This window comes from Uranotaenia lowii, chromosome 1 (assembly GCF_029784155.1).
Source record: "Uranotaenia lowii strain MFRU-FL chromosome 1, ASM2978415v1, whole genome shotgun sequence".
In the NCBI taxonomy this organism is placed as follows: Eukaryota; Metazoa; Arthropoda; class Insecta; order Diptera; family Culicidae; genus Uranotaenia; species Uranotaenia lowii.
In genome coordinates this window covers 153,835,020-153,858,980 of record NC_073691.1, presented here as the reverse complement: position 1 = coordinate 153,858,980, position 23,961 = coordinate 153,835,020, and the positions used below count along the sequence as shown (strand labels likewise).

General features: G+C 36.8%; 1 protein-coding gene across 1 annotated transcript in view; it reads right to left on the bottom strand.

Moving 5' to 3' along the window:
* The window catches only part of LOC129740591 (calexcitin-2-like), a 262,286-nt gene that overhangs the window by 24,384 nt on the left and 213,941 nt on the right, over positions 1 to 23,961 (bottom strand). Inside the window, exon 5 of the mRNA XM_055732292.1 lies at positions 12,919 to 12,995. Coding sequence (XP_055588267.1) covers positions 12,919 to 12,995 — 77 coding nt within the window. The remainder of the gene's footprint in view (positions 1 to 12,918; positions 12,996 to 23,961) is intronic.

Below are 23,961 nucleotides of genomic sequence, written 5' to 3'. Positions count from 1 at the left end.
GCCTTTTGAAAGTTAAAAGCTGATTTTAAAGGGTTTTCAATAGGACTTTGGGATAAAGAAAATGTTACTGGAAGGTGGTCTGAATCGAGGTCCGCATGAGTAACTAATTGACTACAATGCTCGCCTAAATCCGTTAGAACCAAATCAATTGTGGAGGGATTTCTAATTGAAGAAAAACAAGTATGCCCATTAGGATATTCAACAGTATAATAACCTGCAGAGCAGTCGTTAAATAAAATATTCCCATTTGAATTTGATGAAATATTATTCCAAGATCGGTGTTTTGCATTAAAGTCACCAATAATAAAAAAATTAGATTTATTTCTGGTGAGTTTTTGTAAATCTCCCTTCAAAAAATTTTTCTGTTCACCGCTGCATTGGAAAGGCAAATATGCGGCAACAATTATAATTTTCCCCATAGAAGTTTCTAATTCAATTCCAATTGTTTCTAAGACTTTTGTATTGAAAGAAGGAAGAAGTCTAAATTTGAGACGACTATTGATGACAATAGCTACACCCCCACCTTGTCGATCAAGTCGATCATTTCGTAAAATTTTAAAGAAAGCATTGCTTTTCAAGTTATTGTCTGGCTGTAAAAAAGTTTCAGTGATGGCAGCAATATGTATGTTTTGAGTTTTCAAAAATAAAAAGAATTCATCTTGGTTAGCCAGCAAAGATCTAGCGTTCCAATTCATAATATTTAAAAAACATCTATTTGGATCCATGAGGGAATCGCAAAGTCATAATAATTTTGTTAGCATAATTAAAAGAAGTTTGGAAAGCTTCAAACATTGAATTTGCTTTCAACATAAGTTGCATCATTTCCATTAAATTTTGATGCAAAAATTTTAATTTTTCCTCAGTAATCTCACCCAAATCAACAAAATTGTTAGGATCAGAAAAGGAAGGAGAAGAAAAAGTATTTGAATTTCGGGGATTTTCCCAAGCCTTCGCATGAACGTTGAGACTTGGTTTTTTCCCATTTTTATTAGTTAAACCTGAAGAAGGCAACCCATTTTCAACCACCTCTGAGAACGATAAACAACGAGTCTGTGGCGCAGAATCAGCCCAGGTAACATTAAAATCACTTCGGGTATTACCCAGCCGTGATTCCAATGTAGGCCGAGGCTGACCGCGAACAGGCAGGTTGTTTGCCGGCCCGACGTGTGAAGACGAAAAAGAGGAAGGAGGAGAAGAAACTTTTCTGGAAATTTTGGGATTTTTCCTAGAAGCAATAATTTTTGCCCTGATGGGACAGTCCAGCGAATTCGAGGAATGATTACCTGCGCAATTTGCACACTTAAAAAATTCTGTTTTTGGCTTATCACCACCAAAAAGGCATTTAGATTTTTCATGATCGAATGAGCCGCAAAACATGCATCTGGCATTCATTCTACAATTTTTAGTGCCATGACAAAAAGCTTGACAACGACGACATTGCGTAATATTTTGAAGAAAATTGGTAGAAGATTTACGAAAAGGTTCGAATTTGACTCGACAATGAAACATAAGACGAGCCTTTTCAAAAATTTGCAAATTATTAACCTGATCCTTTTTAAAATGGATCAAATAAAGTTCAGGAGCAAAACCAACACTACTGGTATTATTCGTGTTGGTTCTTTTCCTCATTTGAATTACTTGAATTGGAGAAAAACCTAACAAAGAATTTAATTCAGCTGTGATCTCATCCGGTGTCTGATCGCCAGTGAGACCACGAAGTACAACTTTAAATGGACGATCACTTCTAGTGTCGTACGTAAAAAATTGGTGTTTTTTATTATTCAAATAATTTAAAACCTTTTGAAAATCATTAAAAGATTCCGCCAATATACGAGCAGTTCCCCTTCGACCGATCTGAAAAGAAATCTTCACATCCTTGACGGAAGTGACGATTTCTTTTCGAAAGGCATTGAAGTCGGGAATCGTGACCGTTATTGGTGGAATCTTTTCGTTTTTAAGAGTATAAGAAGAAGAAGGTTTCTTAGTACTCTTATCAGAATTAAATATGAATATTTCCTCATCACCGATGTTATGAAGGACATCGAATGAGTTGGAAATTTCAACTTTTTTGGGCGATGGACCTGAATTAGGCTCGGCAATTCGTTTCCTACCGGCCCTTGAGCCAGCCGATGACTTCCCCATGCTGGAAAGAAAAGAGAAAATATGAATAAAAGAAAATGAAAATAATTTTAGCACTGAAAAGTGCTGATTGAAAAACAGGTAAGCAAAAAATAAATAATGTAAAAATGTTCCTGCAGGTACACAGCAACGATACGATGCTCCGGCGTACGTGTTGACGGCTCAACGGTACAGATGGAAGTGACCCACGCATCGGCTGAAATCTTATTTTGGTTCGCACTCAGACGTTATACTACAGCGCCGCAAATTGGCTTCAATTTGTCAGAAACCAGATGAATCGGATCTCGTGTTCATCAATAGAGTCTTAGAAGCAGCAAGGCTCTGCGATTACGGTGATAAAGAATTTACCGAAATTGTCAGAATAGTGGCAGAGAGTACTCGGAATACATACGAATAATTGACTGAAAATTCCTGTTGGATTCTCGAAGCTGATGCGATCGCTGAATCAGCCATTTATCCATTTGTGGCAACGTATAATCAGATGGTTGGCTTGATTGTATTTTCAGGTCAGAACCAAACAATCATATTTATGTTCGTGTAGACACGTAATATCGCTAATAAATCTATATATTTTTCTCCATGTTTTGATAAAAAATTATTTACAAACATAGTCTTCTTAGATTGGTTGTTGTGTTCAGTCCCATGCTAAATCTTTAACCAGCTGTAACCATTTCGAGCTTGCAGGATAGAAATGCAAAATCCTTATGTTAAAAGATTGCAAAATGTGAATATTTAGACTATTTGTGTAACCGCATGCTGAAAAGTAAATATGTCAAACACTTTTAAAACCAAAAGCTGGTTATGGATGTTGAAAATAGTTTAGTATTTACAAATTTTGTTGGATTTTTTCTATGAATTCAGTGAAATTGTGATGGAATATTGTGAATAATTTTTTGTATTAATTTAAGTTTTTGTTTATAATATAGTTTTCTGAGGATGCCTGATGATAGTAGGCCGAAACGTCAAAAGAATTGTTTTTATTTGATTTCAAATTCACCGAAAAGCATCAACTAGAAAAGCCAATAAGAATCAGCGGTGATCAAAGCTCGTTAACATGAATACGCACCTTTTGTATGATCCCTGTACGCACTCCTCCATTGAGAGGGCATATTGGAGTCAGAATGATATCCAATTCCTCCTCAACTTGATAATAACAAAAAGTAGGTACACTTCTATTAGTAAAAATTGTTCAGTTGGAAACAAATATTTATACCTTTATGTAGAAGTTAGCGATCTTCAATTAGCGAAACCAAAAAAAGCGGAACTTTTCCATTCGCTAGCTTAAATATAATTTAGCGGCTAAATTAAACCGCTAACAAAAAGTTAGCGGACCAATTAGCGATTAGCGGATTAGCGCTTCTGTGCCGAACACTGAATGTTTGTTACAAAACCAGATTTCGAGTTTCGGGGTAACATCTTCAAAACTACTTTTAGGGTGTCGTTTAGCACAGAAGGCATAAACATTAATAACAGCAATTTTTGTAAGGAATAAACTGATTTTTTTTCAAAAACTATTATAATCAAAAGATGGACAATGTTGCTGAATACATCTAGGGGTAGAAATTATAAACATTTTTCAATTTTTTTTTGCCTCAAAAACAAATGAGATTTAACCTTCATGCAATTCCCTAGATCCTCGCACTGATCCTGTGTTCTTTTTTTTCTGCAAATTGAACCATTTGATAGGGTTTTAACCATTTTTACTATAGCAGCTTTCGCATGTTTTTTTAATCAATATCCAAAAATGATCACCAAATGACCATAAAAATAACACTTAAACTAAACCTAAACAAAGATAAAAGTTGAACTTTCATATAAAACAACCCATTTGCTCCTAAATGCTTAAATTTGATCAGGAGAGATGTTTGTTTGTGAGCCTTCGAAAAACCAGATATTTTAGATTTAAAAATTACATTTTAAGTAGTATCACAAATCTTCTAAAAAACAAATTTTGATTATTTTTTACTCAATTTATAGGCTATCAAACGTAGTAAACAGTTTTCAGATATTTCAACTTTTTACTTAGTCAATCTACAAAAACTTCATTTTGATCAAAGTCACCCCAGTTTACGGTAATTAACGGCCCAACCAAATGAACATAAATAACTAGAAAATAATTTCATGGAGTAAATGATCACGTCTACTAATTTTTCAATTTCAATACAATGGGTAGCTCCAAAAATGATATCCAAGATAAGAATTAATTTGAGTATAAAAAAAATATCAAATAAAAGGCAAGAATATGGAAGAAGAGATAATCATGAAATAAAACTGAAATTAATAAACAGAATGCAAAATAAAACTAAGCTTGACAAGAAACAGATTTAACATATATCTGCCCGAGCAGACTTTTAGGGCAAAATTATAGCAAATTTTGCTATCACGCCCCGAGAGCCAAATTTGCTTTCATTTTGCTTGACATAAGGGGGTACACAGCAAAAATGAGAGCACAAATTTTCATACTTGGTGAGCAAAGTGATGCCTAATTTTGCTAAAACTGAGAGCCTAACTACACCTCAGTTTCCGAAGGTTTTGAGAGCTTGTTGATGGCAATACAAGGCATCACATGAAAGCAAAATTTGGCGTTTATATGCTTTCAAAAATACCACTTTATGCCAGACAAAATAAGAGCAGATTTAACTCTCAAGGTTTTATAGCAAAGTTTGTTATAATTTGACATTAAACGTGTGCTTAAGTGAAAAATGTTTGTATCTTTTTTCAAATTGTATTGTTTAGCCAAGAGTTAACTATACAGCCGTCGATATTTGGCAATAAAATTTGGAGTAAGTAATTCCAGTTAAATAATCGCTTACATTACATTTTCTATAAATTTGAATCAAGATCAGATCCGCATTAAATAAAGCGCCTTTGTGCAGACTATAAACATTACAACGCAGTAAGAAAACAAAACCTGTTTTAAAAACATTGCCTACACAAAGGCGTTTAAAATTAGCTGTATGAGTAAATAATCAAAATATGTTCTTGACATGCAGCAAAGAGAACCCCAGAATGATAAATTAAAAATCATATTGTTCTTACCTTGAACTGTTCTGACCGGAAAGTGCTGCGGAAACACCAGTCGAATATTGCATGGATTGAATACCGTCGGTTCACAGTCGAACATTTGACAATCGATAGTTTTGGTTCGGCTTTTTGATTGATTGTTGCGGAGATGTGTCTTCGGTTCCGGGTGATATTCCGAAAGCGGAGACAAATCGTTCATCTCACCGGCCAGGGTAATATTGTCGATAATAATCGTATGTAGATTCGGAACTAGTTTCAGCAGCTTTTCCTCTGGGATGTCAGCTCGTCTTACATTTCGAATCCATTCTTTATTATACCCTCGTTCTTTGAAACGTAGAAGTCCTACAGTCGGCTCCGGATAGTAAAAAGCTTCCGTTTCCATTGCAGTCTGTGACGGGGTTTAATTATCTGAAAAGGTACACCGAATATTGGCTGTTTGGGATGGATAACATAACTAAACGCTGGGAGTTTCTGGGGATGATCCGGCGGATACAAACAGGGAAACTCGCCTGTAGTTTGCAGACTGTTGACCTTACCTGTTGAAATCGCTACCGTGGTTAAGTATTCCGGAACACTTTTTCTAACGACACGATGCTGGCACAGAACATTAAAAGAGTCCAAAGGGTGTTGCTGGTGATTATCTGTTCCAAACCGTTGGTCTTCTGGGACGTGATCTTTTCTAGCTAATAATTTCGCGTTTTAAATGACACTTTGTTGTATACTTTACACTGTCACAAAATTGAACTCATTTTTGGAGAAAGGAAAAAAAGTTTTAAATTATTAACTCAAAAGTGAGCATAATTTTAATAAATCGAAGAATAATTTATGTTTTAAAATGATGTTGTTATGTAAAATGATAAACTTATCTTTACTTAAAAACTTTAAGTTGAAAATTAGTTATCATATGCCTTTTCACAATACAATGACATGTTACTTTATGAATAAATAAAATAATATCAATATGTTTTCACATATGCTTTAATGAATAATTTTCATAAAATTTCTGGCTGCAATGGAATAATGTTGGGTCTAATGAAAAAAAAACTTAGATTAAAAAAATCAGCCCATTTTTGAGTAACACATTTTTTGTTTCGCCAAACATGAGTTATATTTTCTCAATGTGGTCATGTTGCTTTTTTTTCTATCAGTGTGAAGCAAATAACAAATTTTGTGTCATGTTGTTTTAAGTGGAGGTGAAAGAGCCGTAAAATAATTTGTCCAGTTTCTCCCAATCGATCCCAATTTGCCATTATTCGATGGACCATTCCAAATAATCGAGCTGGAAACGTTACCGTTCTATCTGGAACACTGGTGGACTTCTTCGACAGGCAGTAGGACTTTACGTGTCGAATAACGGCATACCGGGTGACTTGCGAAAGAATGCTTTGGAATGGAGCACGAGCTAGGAAAACAGGTGGTGGAACATATTTCAGTTCCGGATCGTCAGACGATTAGTAACTACAAACTTGCCATGTTCGGTGAGATGATCGATATGTTTCTGCTGTGAAAACTTGGCCTGAAAACGAAGTTGCGGCCCCGGTACAATCTGCTCGGCCGATTCGAAAGTACCGAATGTCAAATGTCAAATCGGTTACCGACGGTGGGCGATCCGTGCTGAATGCGGCTGAACTTTCTGCAGTGTTTTTGGATCCCAATAAGGTAATATTTTTAAATAAAAATCGTGGATGTGTTCTTGAGATGAGGACAATAATTAAGGGGCTGAGATGTACCTACAAGCGCAATGAAATGGGTAAACAGTTTTTTTTAAGCTGTGGCACAGTACGAAACTAAACTGATTTCATAGTTATTGAGCTCGTTAAAATTTTTTTTGTTTGTTACCTTTAAAATTAATTAAACCTCAACAATGCCTTATTTTGCTGTCGGATCACTTTAACACCAAATTATGCTAGTTGGTTGCTGTTGCTACCTTATTTTGGTATAGGATAGCTGTCAAATGGAAAATGAGGAAACCTCAAGGATGCCTAATTTTGCTGTAGTAGAAAAGTCAACAGCAAAATGATGCTATCAGAATGCTGTTGACACCTGATTCTGGTGTCAGTTTGCTATCGATTTGGGCATCAAAGTCTGCTCGGGTGAGAAAAGACAATTGAACGGACATATGAAAACGTCTAAAATTTAATAAAGGCCAAGCATAATATAAAAAAAAAATTTAAAAAAAAACTGAAAATGTAAAAATAGGTAGAATGGGGATACTTAATTCCTCTTTATTATACTCATCATATCTTTTTGGAAATGTTTCGCAGATCACCGTCTCTTAGATTATCTGACAGCGTGTAATATCAAATTCATATGATGGTGAAGTTACATGAACCCGTAAATTATCTAGAAGCGTTTTGGTGGGACTGAAAATATTGTGATATTTTGAAATTTAAAGGAGATTTGATCCTTTAATCAGGATGTTCTAAGCTAAGGCAAAAATCATGCAAAATCTAAAGACAAAAGCTCCATCGACTTTTTTGGCCATATTAGATTTCATTTTACAGTTTATAAGTGTCAGACAAACAGAATTCAAAAAGTTTGTCTTCTAACACCAAAAATTAATTGCATACTTCAAGGCGCAATTTTCTAATATTCAGATAACAGCTCATTTTTTGAGTCCTTTTTATTAGGAAATCTATATATATAAAAATGAATGTTTGTCTGTCTGTCTGTTCCCTATAGACTCGGAAACTACTGAACCGATCATCGTCAAAACTGGCATCTGAGGGTTTTTGAGGCCGGGGATGGTTTCTGTAATAGTCAAAACTCCATCCGACTTAAGGAAGGAGAGGCTTCCATACAAAATTTGTAGTTTTTCGAAACAAATTAAAGTCATGACATCCATTTTTTTGAGATTTTTTTTTCCTTTGGGCGGTTTGTTTTTCGTCTCTATGGCCGAGGCGTCGCAAGCCAACGTCGAAAATGGAAAGTAACCCAGGCATAGCATACTGATCAGTAGGAATATTTTGGCGCGTATTTCTCAACCTGGGGTTTGTTTTTCGTCTCCATGGGCGAGCACGACGCAAGAGGATAGTAACCAAAGCACACTGTTCATTGCTTGCTGGAAAATTTAACAATAAGGCGCCTGTTTCTCAAACACGTGGGGCGATATGCAACCTAGATGTGTTTTTTTCTTGCTTATTTGATTTGTACACAGCACGTGGTAATAAATGACGCCTAGATGTGACACGGATTGGTATTTTATCAATCGAATCAAAACCAATTGAAAGATTTGCAAAATTACTTCCATATTTAGTTCGTTTTAATGTAGGTAGCATTCGACTTTTCATTCAAGGAACATAAGAACATGTTCAAACGTTCAACTTTTTCTGTTTAAAAAAAATTAAAAATAATTTATTCTTCTAGAAATTGGCACAATTTTCCCGTATGTTTGGATAACGTGCCGCTATTAAGCCTAACCCCATTCTGATAACATAAAAAGTGTTTTTGTGTTACATGGCTGAATGAAAGAGACTTTTGATCAGCTTCGTTTTTGAAAAGCGAGACTTTAGAACTGATATTCAACTGGACGCAAAATTTTTATGAAAAATTTTTAGTATAACCTTAAAGTGTTAAAAACAATATTCCTTCCTGTCAACTGACACGGTGGGGCAAGGACAAACGTCAAACTTTTAAGAAATTCATCTTCAAAACGATTCAATACGTTGGGAAACCCAGAAGGGGTATTCCGAATGTTGAAACTGGAGCGGATATTGAAAACTCTTAAATGTCTTTGTAAATGAAGGTCATTCTCTTTGAACAGCATTCGTTTGAAGTGGAGTAACAAACATAAATTTATACTGCAGGAATACTTCAGATATATCAGTAAAACTTGATGAAAGAAACAAACAGAAATACGTATTAAATCCATTTTAAATCCATTACTCTGACGCATCTGAAAATGAGCTTTGCATTGACACTTGCCTCAATATACGGGACAAATGTAAACTTAGAAATTTGTTTTTGCCTACATTTTTGAATATTTGACTTTCAAAGAGAAAATAAAAAAAAACGCTGAGAACTTATTTAGTGATGAACCTGATATTTTTTTAAATATTTATTTGTTTACCGTGGTAAATTTATTAAAAAAAAGAAATTTGCACTGTATTTAATTCATAACTAATTTAATTTATTTTTCATTACCATGATAAATGCTGTTTGGGTATCGAGCTGGTTAAATTTGCCTACCTTCTTCAAGCAGTGGGGGACAAAATTGAAAAAGATGGGAGAGCTCCCATGCAAATTTTAAATAAAGAGCTTTTCAAAGAAAGGACCATATTTAAAAAGGTTTTTTTGGGTACAGAGTACAAATTTCAGATCTTGAAAAACGAGTTTAGAGATCAAGTTTCAGTAAATAATATATACCTTCTTTGAATGTGTTTTTATGGGATGAATCATCCAACAGGATGAAAATCCCTGAAAAAAAAAACCTTCTTTGAATTGCTATACAGAACTGCAGCTGTAGCTCTCATTTCAAAGTTGTTGGTTCTGAAGTATGAAGAGGTTTAATTTAAATCAATGCTCTCTAAAATCTAAATTTTAATAAATTTTTACAAATTACATTTATTTCCGGAAGGTGTAGCAAAGCACAACGGGTCAGCTAGTTATTGGATAAATCTAAGTCATTGAAAAAAATATCGATGAATTCGTCCTCAGCAATGATCAATATCCATACAGAATAAAAATATATCTTTTACGACTTGAGGGATAAAGTAAACCCATAACGTACATTTTGGAACACTTTTTCTTAAAAAAAATTTACTGTTGCTTTGTAAATACGACACTTAGAAGTTAAAATATTATAATAAGTTTATGCAGATTGAAATAAATATTTTTGTTATAATTTTTTCGTGTGGAAAACATTTTTAAAAGATAAACAAATTTTAAATTCACATTTTGTTGGATTTTCAATCAAAGTGCATAAACTCAAAAAAATAATTTTTAATTTTTTTAAGGTAACAGGTTTGTTATTTTGTTCCATTTGGCAAATTTTTCTAGAACATAAGATCTATGTAACGACTTAAAAATTTGATAGAGAATTAAAATAAAATATTTAGAATTGAAACTTAAACATAAGAAAATGAAAATAATAAAAAATCTTTAAAGAAAATAACTAAATGATTACGAATCAGGAACAAAAAAAAGCATGAAGTAAAAGCAGTATGAATATTGGTCTTGTATTTAAAATTTCTTATTAGAATTTGAATATGTGGACACAAAATATAAGAAACTTTAAACATTCACAATAAAATATAAATTTATTAATGGTAGGGGATTATTTATTATAAAAAATAAAAAGAAAAGAATTAATGGAAAAGTTTTCAACATTTTTAAGGTATCATTAGGCATTTTTTTTATTTATTAAATACATAAACTTCCCGAGTTTTGACTGTTTTATAAAAAGCTAAATTTTTCGGATTTTGATAAACTGTGGGGAAACGTGGGCCACCAACTCCAAATTGACTAGATATCGTAAAAACTTTATGAGTTGACCTAAAACTGAAATTTCATAATTCATTTAGTAATTTTAAAGCAATTTCAGATGATGAAATAAAAAAGAGAGTTGTGTATGATCCAATAGTTTTTAATTCCCGGCTCGCGAACATTTCGGAAAAAATCCTTATATAGGATTTATGTTCGTCTCTATCGCACTGCAAAAATGTACAAAATATTTTTCATAACTCTTTATTTTGCATAAGAATACTTTGCAGATTGGAAAAACGTATTTTAAGTTCAGAATGTGTATAAAAACACCAAAATATAGGTGGCCCATGATACCCCAAAAATGTGGCCCACGATTCCCCACAAACTATGATTTGCAAATTGGTTGCGTTTGTGTGACTTATTGATGTTTCATCAAAAATTCCTTTTCGACGTGAAAGAACATGACAAAACTAAGATCATAAGCGTATGAGCATATTTTGCTTATGTTCTTTGGGTCTCCCGCGGATGCAATTTTGCGGGTGCTTGATTAATTTTGTAAGTACATTTTTCTAGGCTAGTTAAATAAAAGAAGCATATGATACTTACATAAGTCAACAACATATAGAAAAACATGCTTACGCAAAGCGACGACGATGACAGTTGGATTGATATTTTTATCTCACCACACAGCTGAGATATTTGAAGTGACCCACGTTTCCCCATGGCCCACAATACCCCACTCTCCCCTATATGTACGACAAATTAATATTCATATAGTTAAGATTAAATATTTCTGATATCGTTCTAGAAAATGATTCAAAAGGGTATTTAAACTAAGGTTGCCAGAAAATGACAAAATCCGGGCATTTGATTTCAAAATTCACAACTAAAAATCCGAGCAATATCCGGGTAAATTTTATCAAAATCCATAATTACTTTACAAAATTATGATTTTTATTCGACAGACCAAAACTCATGAACAGATCTTACAATTTTTTTTTGAATCCAAAAAAACCTTTCATAATATTTTTTTTAAAAGCTAAAAAATCGTTGGATGTATAAAAAAAATAAGTTTTACAACACAAATGCCTTTTTTGTTTGATTTGCCAAATAAAATGAATAAATCCGGGAAAAATCCAGGCATTTTTCAATGAAATCCGGACAACCGAACCGGGTCGGACTTTTCTCAAATTTTGTATTAAACATCCGGGCAAACCCAGATAAAACCGGAAAATCTGGCAACCTTATTTTAAACTCATTGAAAATTATGTTCATTTCTTTCTTTATGCATTTGAATAAAGCACTAATTCAAGAAACCAAATTTGAAACTTAAAAAAGTAGGGGCGAGCAAGATTGTAGAATACAGATAACTATACCAGAACAGAATGAAACCATGGTTAAACATTTTGATCAATTTATTCATAAAATTGATAAGTATACCAAAGGCCTTTTTTTAGAAACAGTGAGAAGAAATAAAAATTAAAAACGAGTGTTCTCGAAAGAGTCTGTTGATTAACGAATTTAACGGGGTAACGGTTGTAAGTGACGTTATTTTTCAATAGTTGTTCGAAAGAGAATCAAAAAATCTGACTATTCATCCACCAGTTAAAGTTCAATAACTTATTAGTTATTACTGCTTCCACTTTAAGAAAAAAAAATTAAGAGAGAAACGCAGTTTTGATACCCACTTTCGTTCGTTGATTCAAATCTAAATTTCATCAACGAACAAGCGCACTTCTTCAAAGCCATAACAAAACAAAATCAAAGCCCCATTGAACCCATTCTCTTTGTTCATTCAAAAACCTAATGCCTTATAGCAAGTTGTTGGCATCTCCGAGATTCCAAACATTGACACAGCGAGATAAAAAAAAACACAACCGCAACGTCGCGTACATTTCGTGTTAATTATTGTTAATTAAAAATTCAGTGGCAAACCATTTCGCGAGTCATCGCCATTAACAAGAAGAAGAGGAAGAAGAAGAAGCCAACGCTTCACTGCCTCTTAGAAGACAGGGGAAGTTCGGCTTTAAAGATGGTCCCTTCCAAATCCACTCCAAATGGGGCTCTGAAAAACAAACCCCAAAATAGCGAGCTAATTCAATTTCATAAGGACACAAACACAGGAAGGTAGTCCCTGTTCCCCCTTCCAGAAGAGACCTTTTGACCCGCACCTTGCGCTTCGCGGTTTTGAGCCTACCGTCTTCTGAAGACAAGCGGTTTGAAGCGAAGGCAGGGGAGTTTTTTGGGCAAATATGGATATGAGTTTTCCGCTGAACTCCCAACTCATCCCACACACCCAATAACGGGATAACACCGACCCAAGACACTTACCTCTGCTGCCAATCTAGGACCGAGTTCGGGTTCCGGGCATAGGCGTCCCACATGTTGCACCATTCCACGACCGAAACCTGAAAGAGAGGGAAAAAGATGGAAACGTTGAAGGGCAGGCGGTAGGCAAATATTCGATGAAAGATGATGAGGAAAACTTTATTGCTAAATATTATGGGCTGCCATTCCCCTCTTCCGGTATGTGAATATGACGAATGAGTAATGTGTGCCGAGTCAATATTTGTGACCCCTTGCTGGGAAGATTTATTTCCCTTTTCAACCACATCAAGTCGAGCCGCTTGTTTTATTCCTCTCGAAGACCGTAAAGGCTTTTAGAATTATTTTCTGCTTTCTTAGAGTTGAAACAAGAACATTTGAGGATTGGCTTATTAAAGTAATAGATATCACATGCTTTATCAATGATCAACTTAAGAATCGTTACATTTTTCCGTTACCTAAACCTAAATTTCGAAATTACAGCCTTTATTTAAGTTGGTCCAGCGATCAACGCAATCAATCTTTAATTGTAGGTCCACGAAGGTGAGGGTTCAATTCTTATCTCGGTAGTTTAGGTGTTGTTTACATTACAGGTGACCCTTGTTTTACGATCCCAAGTTATCTCTATGGTTTGTGACGATATTTTACAGTTATTATTGCTAAATTAAATTCTACCGATACCCACTGGTAGCTTGTACTAGCAAGCTCGCGATACTAGTTTCCGCTCCACCAAGATGGACGATCCGAGAGCTTAACACAATGTTGGATGAACTCACTCTCGAACTAACAGGAAAGGCCCCTGTAGTAATAGGAGGAGACTTCAACGCCTGGGCGGTAAACTGGGGTAGTAGGTGCAACAACCCTAGGGGCCACAGTCTGCTAGAGTCCTTCACGAGACTGGAGGTTGAGCTGTGCAACACCAGATCCATCAGCACTTATCGCAAGCATGGAATACCAGACAGAAAGTCAGTGATTGATATCACCTTTGCGAGTCCATCAGTAAAAACTGACATGAATTGGAGAGTGTGTGACGATTATACACACAGCGATCACCAGGCGATACGCTATAGCGTCGGAGACCGAAATCCGGTAGCAGTAAGGCAACTGCCAGTGCACGAGTGGAGATGGAAGACTAAAGTTTTCGACAACAAAGTGTGCACCGAAGCTGTATACATTATACATGCAGGAGGCATCCCCCCAAGCAACCAAAAGTTCGGATAACATTCCTCTATCAGGTTTGATCAGCTTAATTGAGTATGCTAATACAACTTCTTTTCGGCTCAATTTTTAAGTAGTTAAACGAACTTTAAAGTTGACAAAAAGTTCGCATAAATCGCCAAACAACTTCTAACCAGCTTCAAAATCCACTTTATAAGCAGCATAAAAAATCGAAAAAATTTCTCTTTCGCTCCTTCAAGACCGCTAATTTGATTCATTATTAATCAACCATATTTGTTACTAACTCACATTACATTTAAAAAACATGTTCTTACCAAGCCTTGAACCCGAGCTCACCGCTTGAAAGTCGAGATCCATATTTGTTGCCCCATATGGACATCATGAGTAGGCAACAATTTTACTCGATGTGATGATTTTCTTTAAAATGACTTCCAGATTCTTAATTTCTACTTAATTCCCACTTTCAAGTTGTTAAAAAGTTCTTCCGGAACTAAATGTGTACTTCACATTGTGTTTATTTATGCAAACACGTGTTTAAGTTCGAAAACGGTAGATTTAAGCCTTTAAATCTACTTCAAAGTTTCTAAAATGCGAAGTTGCTTTTGAATGCCCGTTGGAACTAATCAAAAACTTTCAAGTTTACAAAATAGTACAACAGAGATTTTTTACGAACTATTGAGCTGTACAAAAAGACTTGCAACCCTTTGATTGCTACTTGATTTCGAAAAAAATGAGAAGTACGTAACAAGTAGATTGTTTTTCTTCATACAAACTTTAAAGTTCCCAAAAAGTAGAAACAGAAACCAAAACAGCACTTTAAAGCTTCTTTTGAGTATTGGCTGAACTTGATAAAGAATGAAGTTCCATGGACCTCGAAAAAACATTTGAACAGCAAAAAAGTTCCACAGAACTTTTGTACAGCTATATGTGAACTTATTAGTTCATTTCTTAAGTGATATTCGAACTTTTGGTTGCTTGGGCCAGGTCCATAATGCTGAGCAGCTGACGAAAATGATGGTAGCGGTGTGCGACATGACCATGCCCAGGAGGAATACACCGAAGTGGTGGCAACGACCAGCTTACTGGTGGACCTCAGAAATAGCTGAGCTTCGTACTAGCTGTCTAAAAGCCAGACGACGAGCTCAACGGGCGAAAAACGAAACCGATAGAGAAACGAGAGGCGCCGTTTACCGAGCAGCCAGGGTGGCACTTAAGCGAGCTATTAGAACAAGCAAAGAGAACTGCTACAGAACGTTATGCCAGAGCGTAGATGATAACCCATGGGGCCAAGCCTATAAAGTTGCACTGGCGAGATTCGGTGGCCCACGGTCGCTGACCTAAAAGTGTCCGGAAAAACTGAGAGAGATTGTTGTACATCTTTTTCCGCAGCATGGCCCGACGCAGTGGCCACTTTCCCCGTACGACGCGGGTTCCCATGACCAAGGTTGCCGAAATCACAGAAAAATCTGTAATTTCGCAGAATTTTGAGCAAATTTTCATCACAGAATCTGTGACACAGAACACAGAATTTTAAAATTTTCACAGATTTCACAGAATTTTAAAATGTTAAATGGATTTCCGAAATTATAATTTTTTGGGACAGTATAAAGTTTTGATTTCTTACTTTGAATTAGAAAAGTATGATGAGATTGGTAATGGTAATTGATTTTGCACAACTAAAATGTGAAAAAGATCCAATTTATCATGACTTTTCTATGAAATTCATAGAAATAGCATCACAGAAATCCATCACAGAATTTTTGGGTAAAATCACAGAAAGTCAGAATTATTTTTCTCAAAAACACAGAATTTTTTTCGGCAACCTTGCCCATGACATCGAGCCAGTAACAAATGAGGAACTTGTGGTTAACGCTAAGAAACTTGCGGTGAATAAGGCCCTGGTCCGTACGGAATCCCAAATGCAGCGCTGGAGGTGGCGGTACAGACCATTCCGGATACTTTCAGAGTGGTGCTACAAAACTGTCTCGACGAGGGATCGTTTCCCAATTCCTGGAAAACGGCGAAGTTGGTGCTACTACCGAAACCTGGGAAACCCCAGGGCATCCATCATAATACAGACCCATTTGTCTGCTGGACACCCTTGGTAAGCTACTGGAGAGGATAATTTTAAACATACTTATTATCTACACAGAAGGCGCAAGTGGAGATCTACGGTGGACGCCATCCGTATGGTGACAGAGTACGCGAAGCGCGCATATAAAAATAATCGGACAGGTGTTCGTCACTGCGCCATTGTGGCGATCGACGTTAAGAATGCCTTTAACAATGCCAGCTGGGAAGCGATTGCCAAAGCGCTTCACAGGATGCTTGTTCTCAATACTCTCTGCAGGATAATAGGAAGCTTCTTTGAAAATCGAATCCTGACGTACGAAACCGAAACTGGGTTACGATCTACTGCACTAACAGCGGGTGTTCCACAGGGTTCCATACTCAGACCTGTGCTTTGGAATGCCATGTATAATGAGGTGTTAACGCTGAAACCACCCGCAGGCGTGCAGATAGTCTGATTTGCTGACGATATCGTGCTCATGATTACCGGCGAAACAATCGAGGAGGTAGAAGACCTTGCAACGGTGTCCGTAGAAAGGGTTGGCATCTGGATGGAGGGAGTTAAGCTTCAAATAGCTCACCATAAAACTGAAGTTCTGCTCGTGACCAATAAAAGAGTTGTATGTCGCACATGGAGATTACTGTTGGAGGGCACACGACATCTTCGAAACAGCAGTTGAAATACCTTGGAGTAATGGTCGACCATCGCTTAAGTTTTGGTGCGCATGTCAAATACTGTTGTGAAAGTGCATCGAAAGTCATAGATTCATTGGCCTGGATTATGCCGAACTGCCATGGTCCAAAGAGTAGCAAGAGACGTCTCCTTGCGAGCGTAGCACTGTCGAAACTACGATACGGAGGAGCGGCCTGGAGCTCCGCGATAGAGGTAGAGCGCAACAGATCCAAATTACGGAGCACTCATCGGCTGATAGCCATGCGAGTTTCCTGTGCGTACAGGGCCATATCAGCAGATGCAGCTTTTGTCATCGCGGGCATGTTTCCCATCGACATAACTCTGGCGGAGGATATAGAGTGTAACCATGCAAAACAGGAGTGCGTTGAACTCAACGAGCAGCGTCAGTGGCAGGAGCAATGGGATGCATCGAACAACGCAAGATGGACGCATAGGCTAATCCCGCGACTTTCAGACTGGGTAAATCGGAAGTATGGAGAAGTGAATTTCTACTTGACGCAGTTCCTTTTAGGTAATGGGTGCTTTAAGCAATACCATCATCGGTTTAAGCTTATCAGCTCGCCTTATTGCCCGGAATGTGTAGATATGGAGAAATCGGCAGAAAATGCTATCTTTGTTTGTCCTAGGTTCTTTTCAAGGCGTCAACAACTTCAAAATTTGAACGCGGAAAATATTGTGAGTGAAATGTGTCGCGACGAACAGTCGGGGCGTGCTATAGTCGACGAAATCTCGCAAATCATGCGCGATCTAATAAGAATCAGGAAAGATGATGAACGGAGAAAGCGAGATAGTCAACCGAATTTCACAAGCTAACGGAAGGTCTTGGGCCTCGTATGACACTACGATTCAAAAGCAACGCGATCTTAGGGTGCAGTGTAACCCTAATCTGGACTCATACGAGTGGTGGGACTTAAAAGGTCTCACGTACTCAGCTAGGATCTTTCAAGCAGCAAAAGGAAGCGGAGATGCCATTCGGGGTGGTCGTGACGGGATTCTAGCTTGGTATTTTCTCAATCGGCCATGTCTTGGTGGTTAGAAATCCTGCGGGAGTGGATGCTGTGACGGGCGCAAGTTACTTTGAAAGTGTTACCTAACCGGCACACGTCTCGGGGTTTTCCGTACCAGTCTGAAGTTGGCGATAGAGAAAAGGAGAAAGACCAAAATTGAGAAAGTGGAAAAGGGTAAGATGTATAAGCGCATGAGCACAGCCTACCCCTTGATGTAGTATAATAGGGTGAAACCAAGGGGCACATCTGGCACACGAAGCCCAAGGTGGTTTCAGTGGGATGAAGCCACTCACGGCAGCAAACACCTGGCTGTTATGGTTTGAACTCAAATGAAAAAAAAAAAAAAAAAACTACACTACGTCCGTCACCTACAAGTCAAACCCTTTCGCTAAAGGGGTCGCTAGTTCAAATCGACGCCACCCAACAAACATTTAAGGAGGTATATTGCAGGAACAACCGAATTGTTCAAACAATTATACTAGATTAAAAGATTGTATTAAACTTACCAAAATAGCATATAGCTACAAAAGTGGAGGCGATATAGGGGAAAAGTTCATATCACGCCCCATGTGGCTAATACGCGCCACCCTTGTTTTGAAGAATCTGAAGCATTTTAAGCCTGCAAAATATTATCAATTTGTTCTAAATGCTGTGATTGGTCATGGCAAGTATGAATTTTTCCTTAAAATGCTCCTGTGTCGTGATAATTTCACAATTTGAATTTTTCTTCATTTCGATCTAAATTTTAAAACACTTTCAATAAGGTGTCACCAAGCAGAGAAAAACGAATAAGACAATATTTTCTGACACATCGATAGAGGAGAATCTAAACTACGATTTAATGCTAAAAAATTATACCGAACTTGCTATAGTATGCTTTTTATGAGTATGTTTTATCACGGCCCATGCGCTCGTTATAACGCGCCAATCGTAGTAGGCTTAAAATAGCATTAATTTTTCAAAAAGGCCAATTTTCATTGAAAATGAAAAAAAAAGTTTAAAACCTTATTTTAAGCGTTAATTCAGCCCAAAAAACCTACTTTAATTTTTTTTAAATTTTGATTAGTCTATTTTGATTTTATTTTCATTCAAAGTGTCTGTAAGTATTGGTGTGTTTTCGGTCTTCGGCTGCTTTCGGGTGTGTTCGGCTGCTAGGCGCGTATTGAATACACGGCGGCGCGTATTTGCAACACAGTTTTGTTCTGTGGCTTTGAATAAAGTTTTTAAAAATCAAGTTTTTGAAGCAACTATAGCAATTTGAGTAATACAAAATCATAGGCATTTGTAGAAAACTATTTTCTTCAACGATTGCACCCATTTTCAACACAATTTGTACGTGGAATACATAGAAAATTAGCGATTCACTTAGGTGGCGCATAATAGGGCATGTTCCCCTATCTACAATGATAAGCATACCACGATGCCAACTCATCAGTTGATATGTTCCTCGCTATAGCTCTATAGGTGAGATTTTCTTTTTACGAACTGGTCATAGGAAAAAAGGGAGAGATCGGATAGAGTTTCAATCGATGGACCGCCCATTTATCGTAAATCAGTTCACTCAAATCGTAAATGCCGAATTAGCATATTCTCAACTTTTTAGAGACATATTTAAGAACTGACTAAACTGCTATCCGACTCAACTATTTTTAGGCGAAGCTCGTCTTAAATGAATGATAGAAAATCACTCAATACCAACTTGTTTACGATGGTTATTGAAAATATTTTAATATTCGAATTGGATTATCATTTCTATTACGATTTCATGTTAGCTGTGTAAAACAAATTCTACCGGTACTAAAACTAGGAGCTTGTACTAGTGAACTCTCGACACTAATTTTCGTCACATACAAGTCAAACCCTTTCATCTACCGGTCGCAAGTTGAAATTGGAGCTGAAACAAATTCTGCGGGTACCAACACTAATAGCTTGTACTAGCGAGCTCGCGACACTAATTTTCATCACTTACAAGTCAAACCCTTTCACTAGAATGGTCGCTAGTTGAAATAAAAAAAACTTCGACTTTCAAAAAATCATAACTCACTTACGAATCGCTATATGTATGTAGTGTCTTAGGTAAGGTTGCCTCAAAAACCGTTGGAAACAATTTTGTAAGGCATGGATCATCCAAAATCTGGACGCACTGTTTATTATACCATAGCGCTCCTAGTTGTCGGATCTGGAATATTTTGACAATACTTTGTTCGGAAATGTTTCCTCTATCAGTGCTGAAAATTTCATTACGATTCGTTTTGTTTCAAAAAAGTTACACGTGATAGAAGCCGCTAGACGAAAATTAATTTCGGACACCCACGTCAAAAATCCGACGTGGTCTGGTTAAAAACTCGCGAAATCTGATGTTGGGCGACTTCCTGGCTAAAATTTTTACAAAGCCACTGGTCAGGGTGATGCCCACACCAAATTCAAATTTGTTTTTGCCGATAAGTTAGCAGAAAAGTGTTTGATCTGGCTAGGTATTTGCAGCTGCGGACGAAAAACCCCGGTTTTTGTGAAAAACAAGACCATGGACTCCGAAATGTACAATGAGGAGTGCCTGAAAAACGTTTTTTTCCGTACATTAGATCTCACAAAAAAAACAGTAAAGTGGCAGTGAATAGGGTGTCCAAACTATGATGAGTAGTACTTGACGAAAAGTTTGAAATTTCATCAAAACAACATCGGAATATTTTTTTTTCCTTTAAAGTGCAATAAAAACCCTACATTTTAAGTACAAAACATTTGTATTTTCTTTACATAGCTCCATAGTCCAGATTTTTCGTGATCTATGCTTTAGAAGACAGGTTGGTTTTATCTTTTCAGTGGAAAAAGTTTTTAAGCATAAACCAAGAAAAATGACACGCCCTAATATTTGTTTAAAGATTATAAAGGGTGATACGGTCAAAATTTGGTCAATATCAACTTGACGTATTTCTTTCAATTTTGCATTTAAAAATCCTGAACACTCCTCATTTTGAAGGTGTGTGTGTTTGTGTAGAATGTTGCTCCTATTTAGATTTTGGAATTCACTCTTCAGTTGTCAAAATGCCGTCCAAGGAAGAAGAGCATCGTATCAAAATTTTGCTCGCGCATCGCGAAAATCCGAGCTATTCGCACGCAAAGCTGGCAAAATTGTTAAAAGTTGCCAAATCAACCGTTACAAATGTAATTAAAGTGTTTGGGGAACGTTTGTCGACAGCCAGGAAGTCTGGATAGGGGAGAAATCGAAAACCGGAAGCCGCTGAGACGACAAAGAGAGTTGCCGGTAGTTTCAAGCGAAACCCTAACCTCTCTCTCAGAGATTTTTTTTTTTTAATTTTGTAGCGGCCCACCACACTCCCCCACACCAAGAGGCTCAATTGAGCCCCCTGGTAATGGACGCTACTGTTCTCAGCACGTCTGGCAGCAAAACAAAGAAATTTCAACGCGAACAAAATTTTAATCATGCTGAGAACACAAAAGTTTATTATTTACTGCGAGGAAATGTATGCTATAATTAAACAATATTACGATAAGGATCTCAATGGAAGAAAATTTCCTTTAAAGAGATCCATTTCTTTTTTTTTAATAATGTTAACTAATCAAATATTATGCTACATTTACTTAAGTTTACTTATTAATAGTTAAAAGTACGACAAAAGAAAACTACGATGCTACAAAAACAAACAAAATTTGATTTAAAAAAACTGGTTGTTGATCGACTTTTTTAACGATTCAATTTTTCTTTTAATAACTGTACTACTTTGACTTTAAACATGGAACGGTTGTTGATGGTCTTTATTTCAGTAGGTAAAGCGTTGTATATTGTAGGTCCTATAAAAGAAATTCTTTTTTGCCCTAAAGATGTCATGGATCGGCTTCGTTGCAAGTAATTATTTTGACGGGTATTGTGGGTTCTTAATCCCGTAGTAAAATTTAGGTTTTGGTTATTGCTACTCGAGTGTATATTATCATGAACATATATAACGGTTTGCAAATTACAGAGTTCGGTTATTGGAAGAATGTTGTGCGTTCCCAGAGAGTATAGCTGTTGGGTTGGAAAAAGCAGGGGTAGTCTGAAGATGTTTTTCAAACATCTATTCTGTAGGGTCTGAAGTTTTTGAAGATGTGACAAGGAGGCTCTTCCCCATATCAAAATAAGATAGTTTAGATGAGACTGTTTAAGTTTATTGTTTAAGTTTCAAGTAGATGCCGCAAATAAGCTGGGTGTATCGTCTACAACCGTGCATCGAGCCAAAAAAAACAAGCCGGACTATCGACTTACAAGAAGGTAGTGACTCCAAATCGCGATGATAAACAAAATACGACGGCCAAAGCGCGATCCCGGAGGCTGTACACGACGATGCTGACGAAGTTTGACTGCGTGGTTATGGACGACGAAACCTACGTCAAAGCCGACTACAAGCAGCTTCCGGGACAGGAGCTTTATACGGCAAAAGGAAGGGGAAAGGTAGCAGATATTTTCAAGCACATGAAACTGTCAAAGTTTGCGAAGAAATATCTGGTTTGGCAAGCCATCGGTTCCTGTGGCTTGAAAAGCAGCATTTTCATAGCTTCCGGGACTGTCAACCAGGAAATTTACGGGAAAAAGTGGTTGAATAAACGTCTACTGCCTTTCCTGAAGAAACACGGTTGTTCCGTACTGTTTTGGCCGGATTCGGCATCTTGCCATTACGGTAAAAAGGCCATGGAGTGGTACGCCGCCAACAATGTGCAGGTGGTTCCCAAGGACAAGAACCCTCCCAACACGCCAGAGCTCCGCTCAATTGAGAAACACTGGGCTATTGTCAAGTGGAACCTAAAGAAGACCGAAAAAACTGCTAAGGACGAGCAGCAGTTCAAGGCAAACTGGCTTCTGCGGCGAAGAAGGTGGACAAGGTGACTGTACAAAATCTGATGGCAGGGGTTAAGCGTAAGGCCCGTCAATTTGGATTTGGAAAAGCGGAAGCCTAACTGAATATTTTTCCTGAATTTTATACTAATTAAACTTGAAAAAGAAATTAAATTTGATTTTTTAAATAAACGATTTCAACGATTTACACGCGTTTTCCCTTGACCAAATTTCGACCGTATCACCCTTTAGAACTCCGTCGTGGACCACTGTGCATTGTCATAAGCCTCAAAATATCGACTTCAGACCTGATCAGTTGTGTTGTTGGAATAGAAAAAAATATTTTACTGCATTAGTAATTGCTACACTCAGAATGGTTCATCACAGTCCATTGCTTAGGACTCAGTTAATTTCCGTTTCGGTTTTTGATTCTTGTGTGGCTCCAGTGTAGGGGAACATGCCCTATTATGCGCCACCTAAGCGAATCGCTGATTTTCTATGTATTCCACGTACAAATTGTGTTAAAAATGGGTGCAATCGTTGAAGAAAATTGTTTTCTATAAATGCCTATGATTTTTTATTACTCAAATTGCTATTGTTGCTTCAAAAACTTGATTTTAAAAAACCTTATTCAAAGCCACAGAACAAAACTGTGTTGCAAATACGCGCCGCCGTGTATTCAATACGCGCCTATCAGCCGAACACACCCGAAAACAGCCGAAGACCGAAAACACACCAATACTTGCAGACACTTTGAATGAAAATTAAATCAAAATGAACTAAACAAAATTTAAAAAAAAATAAAAGTTGATTTTTTGGGCTGAATTAACGCTTAAAATAAGGTTTTAGACTTTTTGTTCATTTTCAATGAAAATTGGCCATTTCGAAAAATTAATGCTATTTTCAGCCTACTACGATTGGCGCGTTATAACGAGCGCATGGACCGTGATAAAACATACCCATAAAAAGCATACCATAGCGAGTTCGGTATAATTTTTTAGCATTAAATCGTAGTTTAGATTCTCCTCTATCGATGTGTCAGAAAAAATTGTCTTATTCGTTTTTCTCTGCTTGGTGACACCTTATTGAAAGTGTTTTAAAATTCAGATCGAAATGAAGAAAAACCTTAATTGTGAAATTATCACGACATAGGAGCATTTTAAGGAAAAAATCATACTTGCCATGACCAATCACAGCATTTAGAACAAATTGGTAATATTTTTCAGGCTTAAAATGCTTCAGATTCTTCAAAACAAGGGTGGCGCGTATTA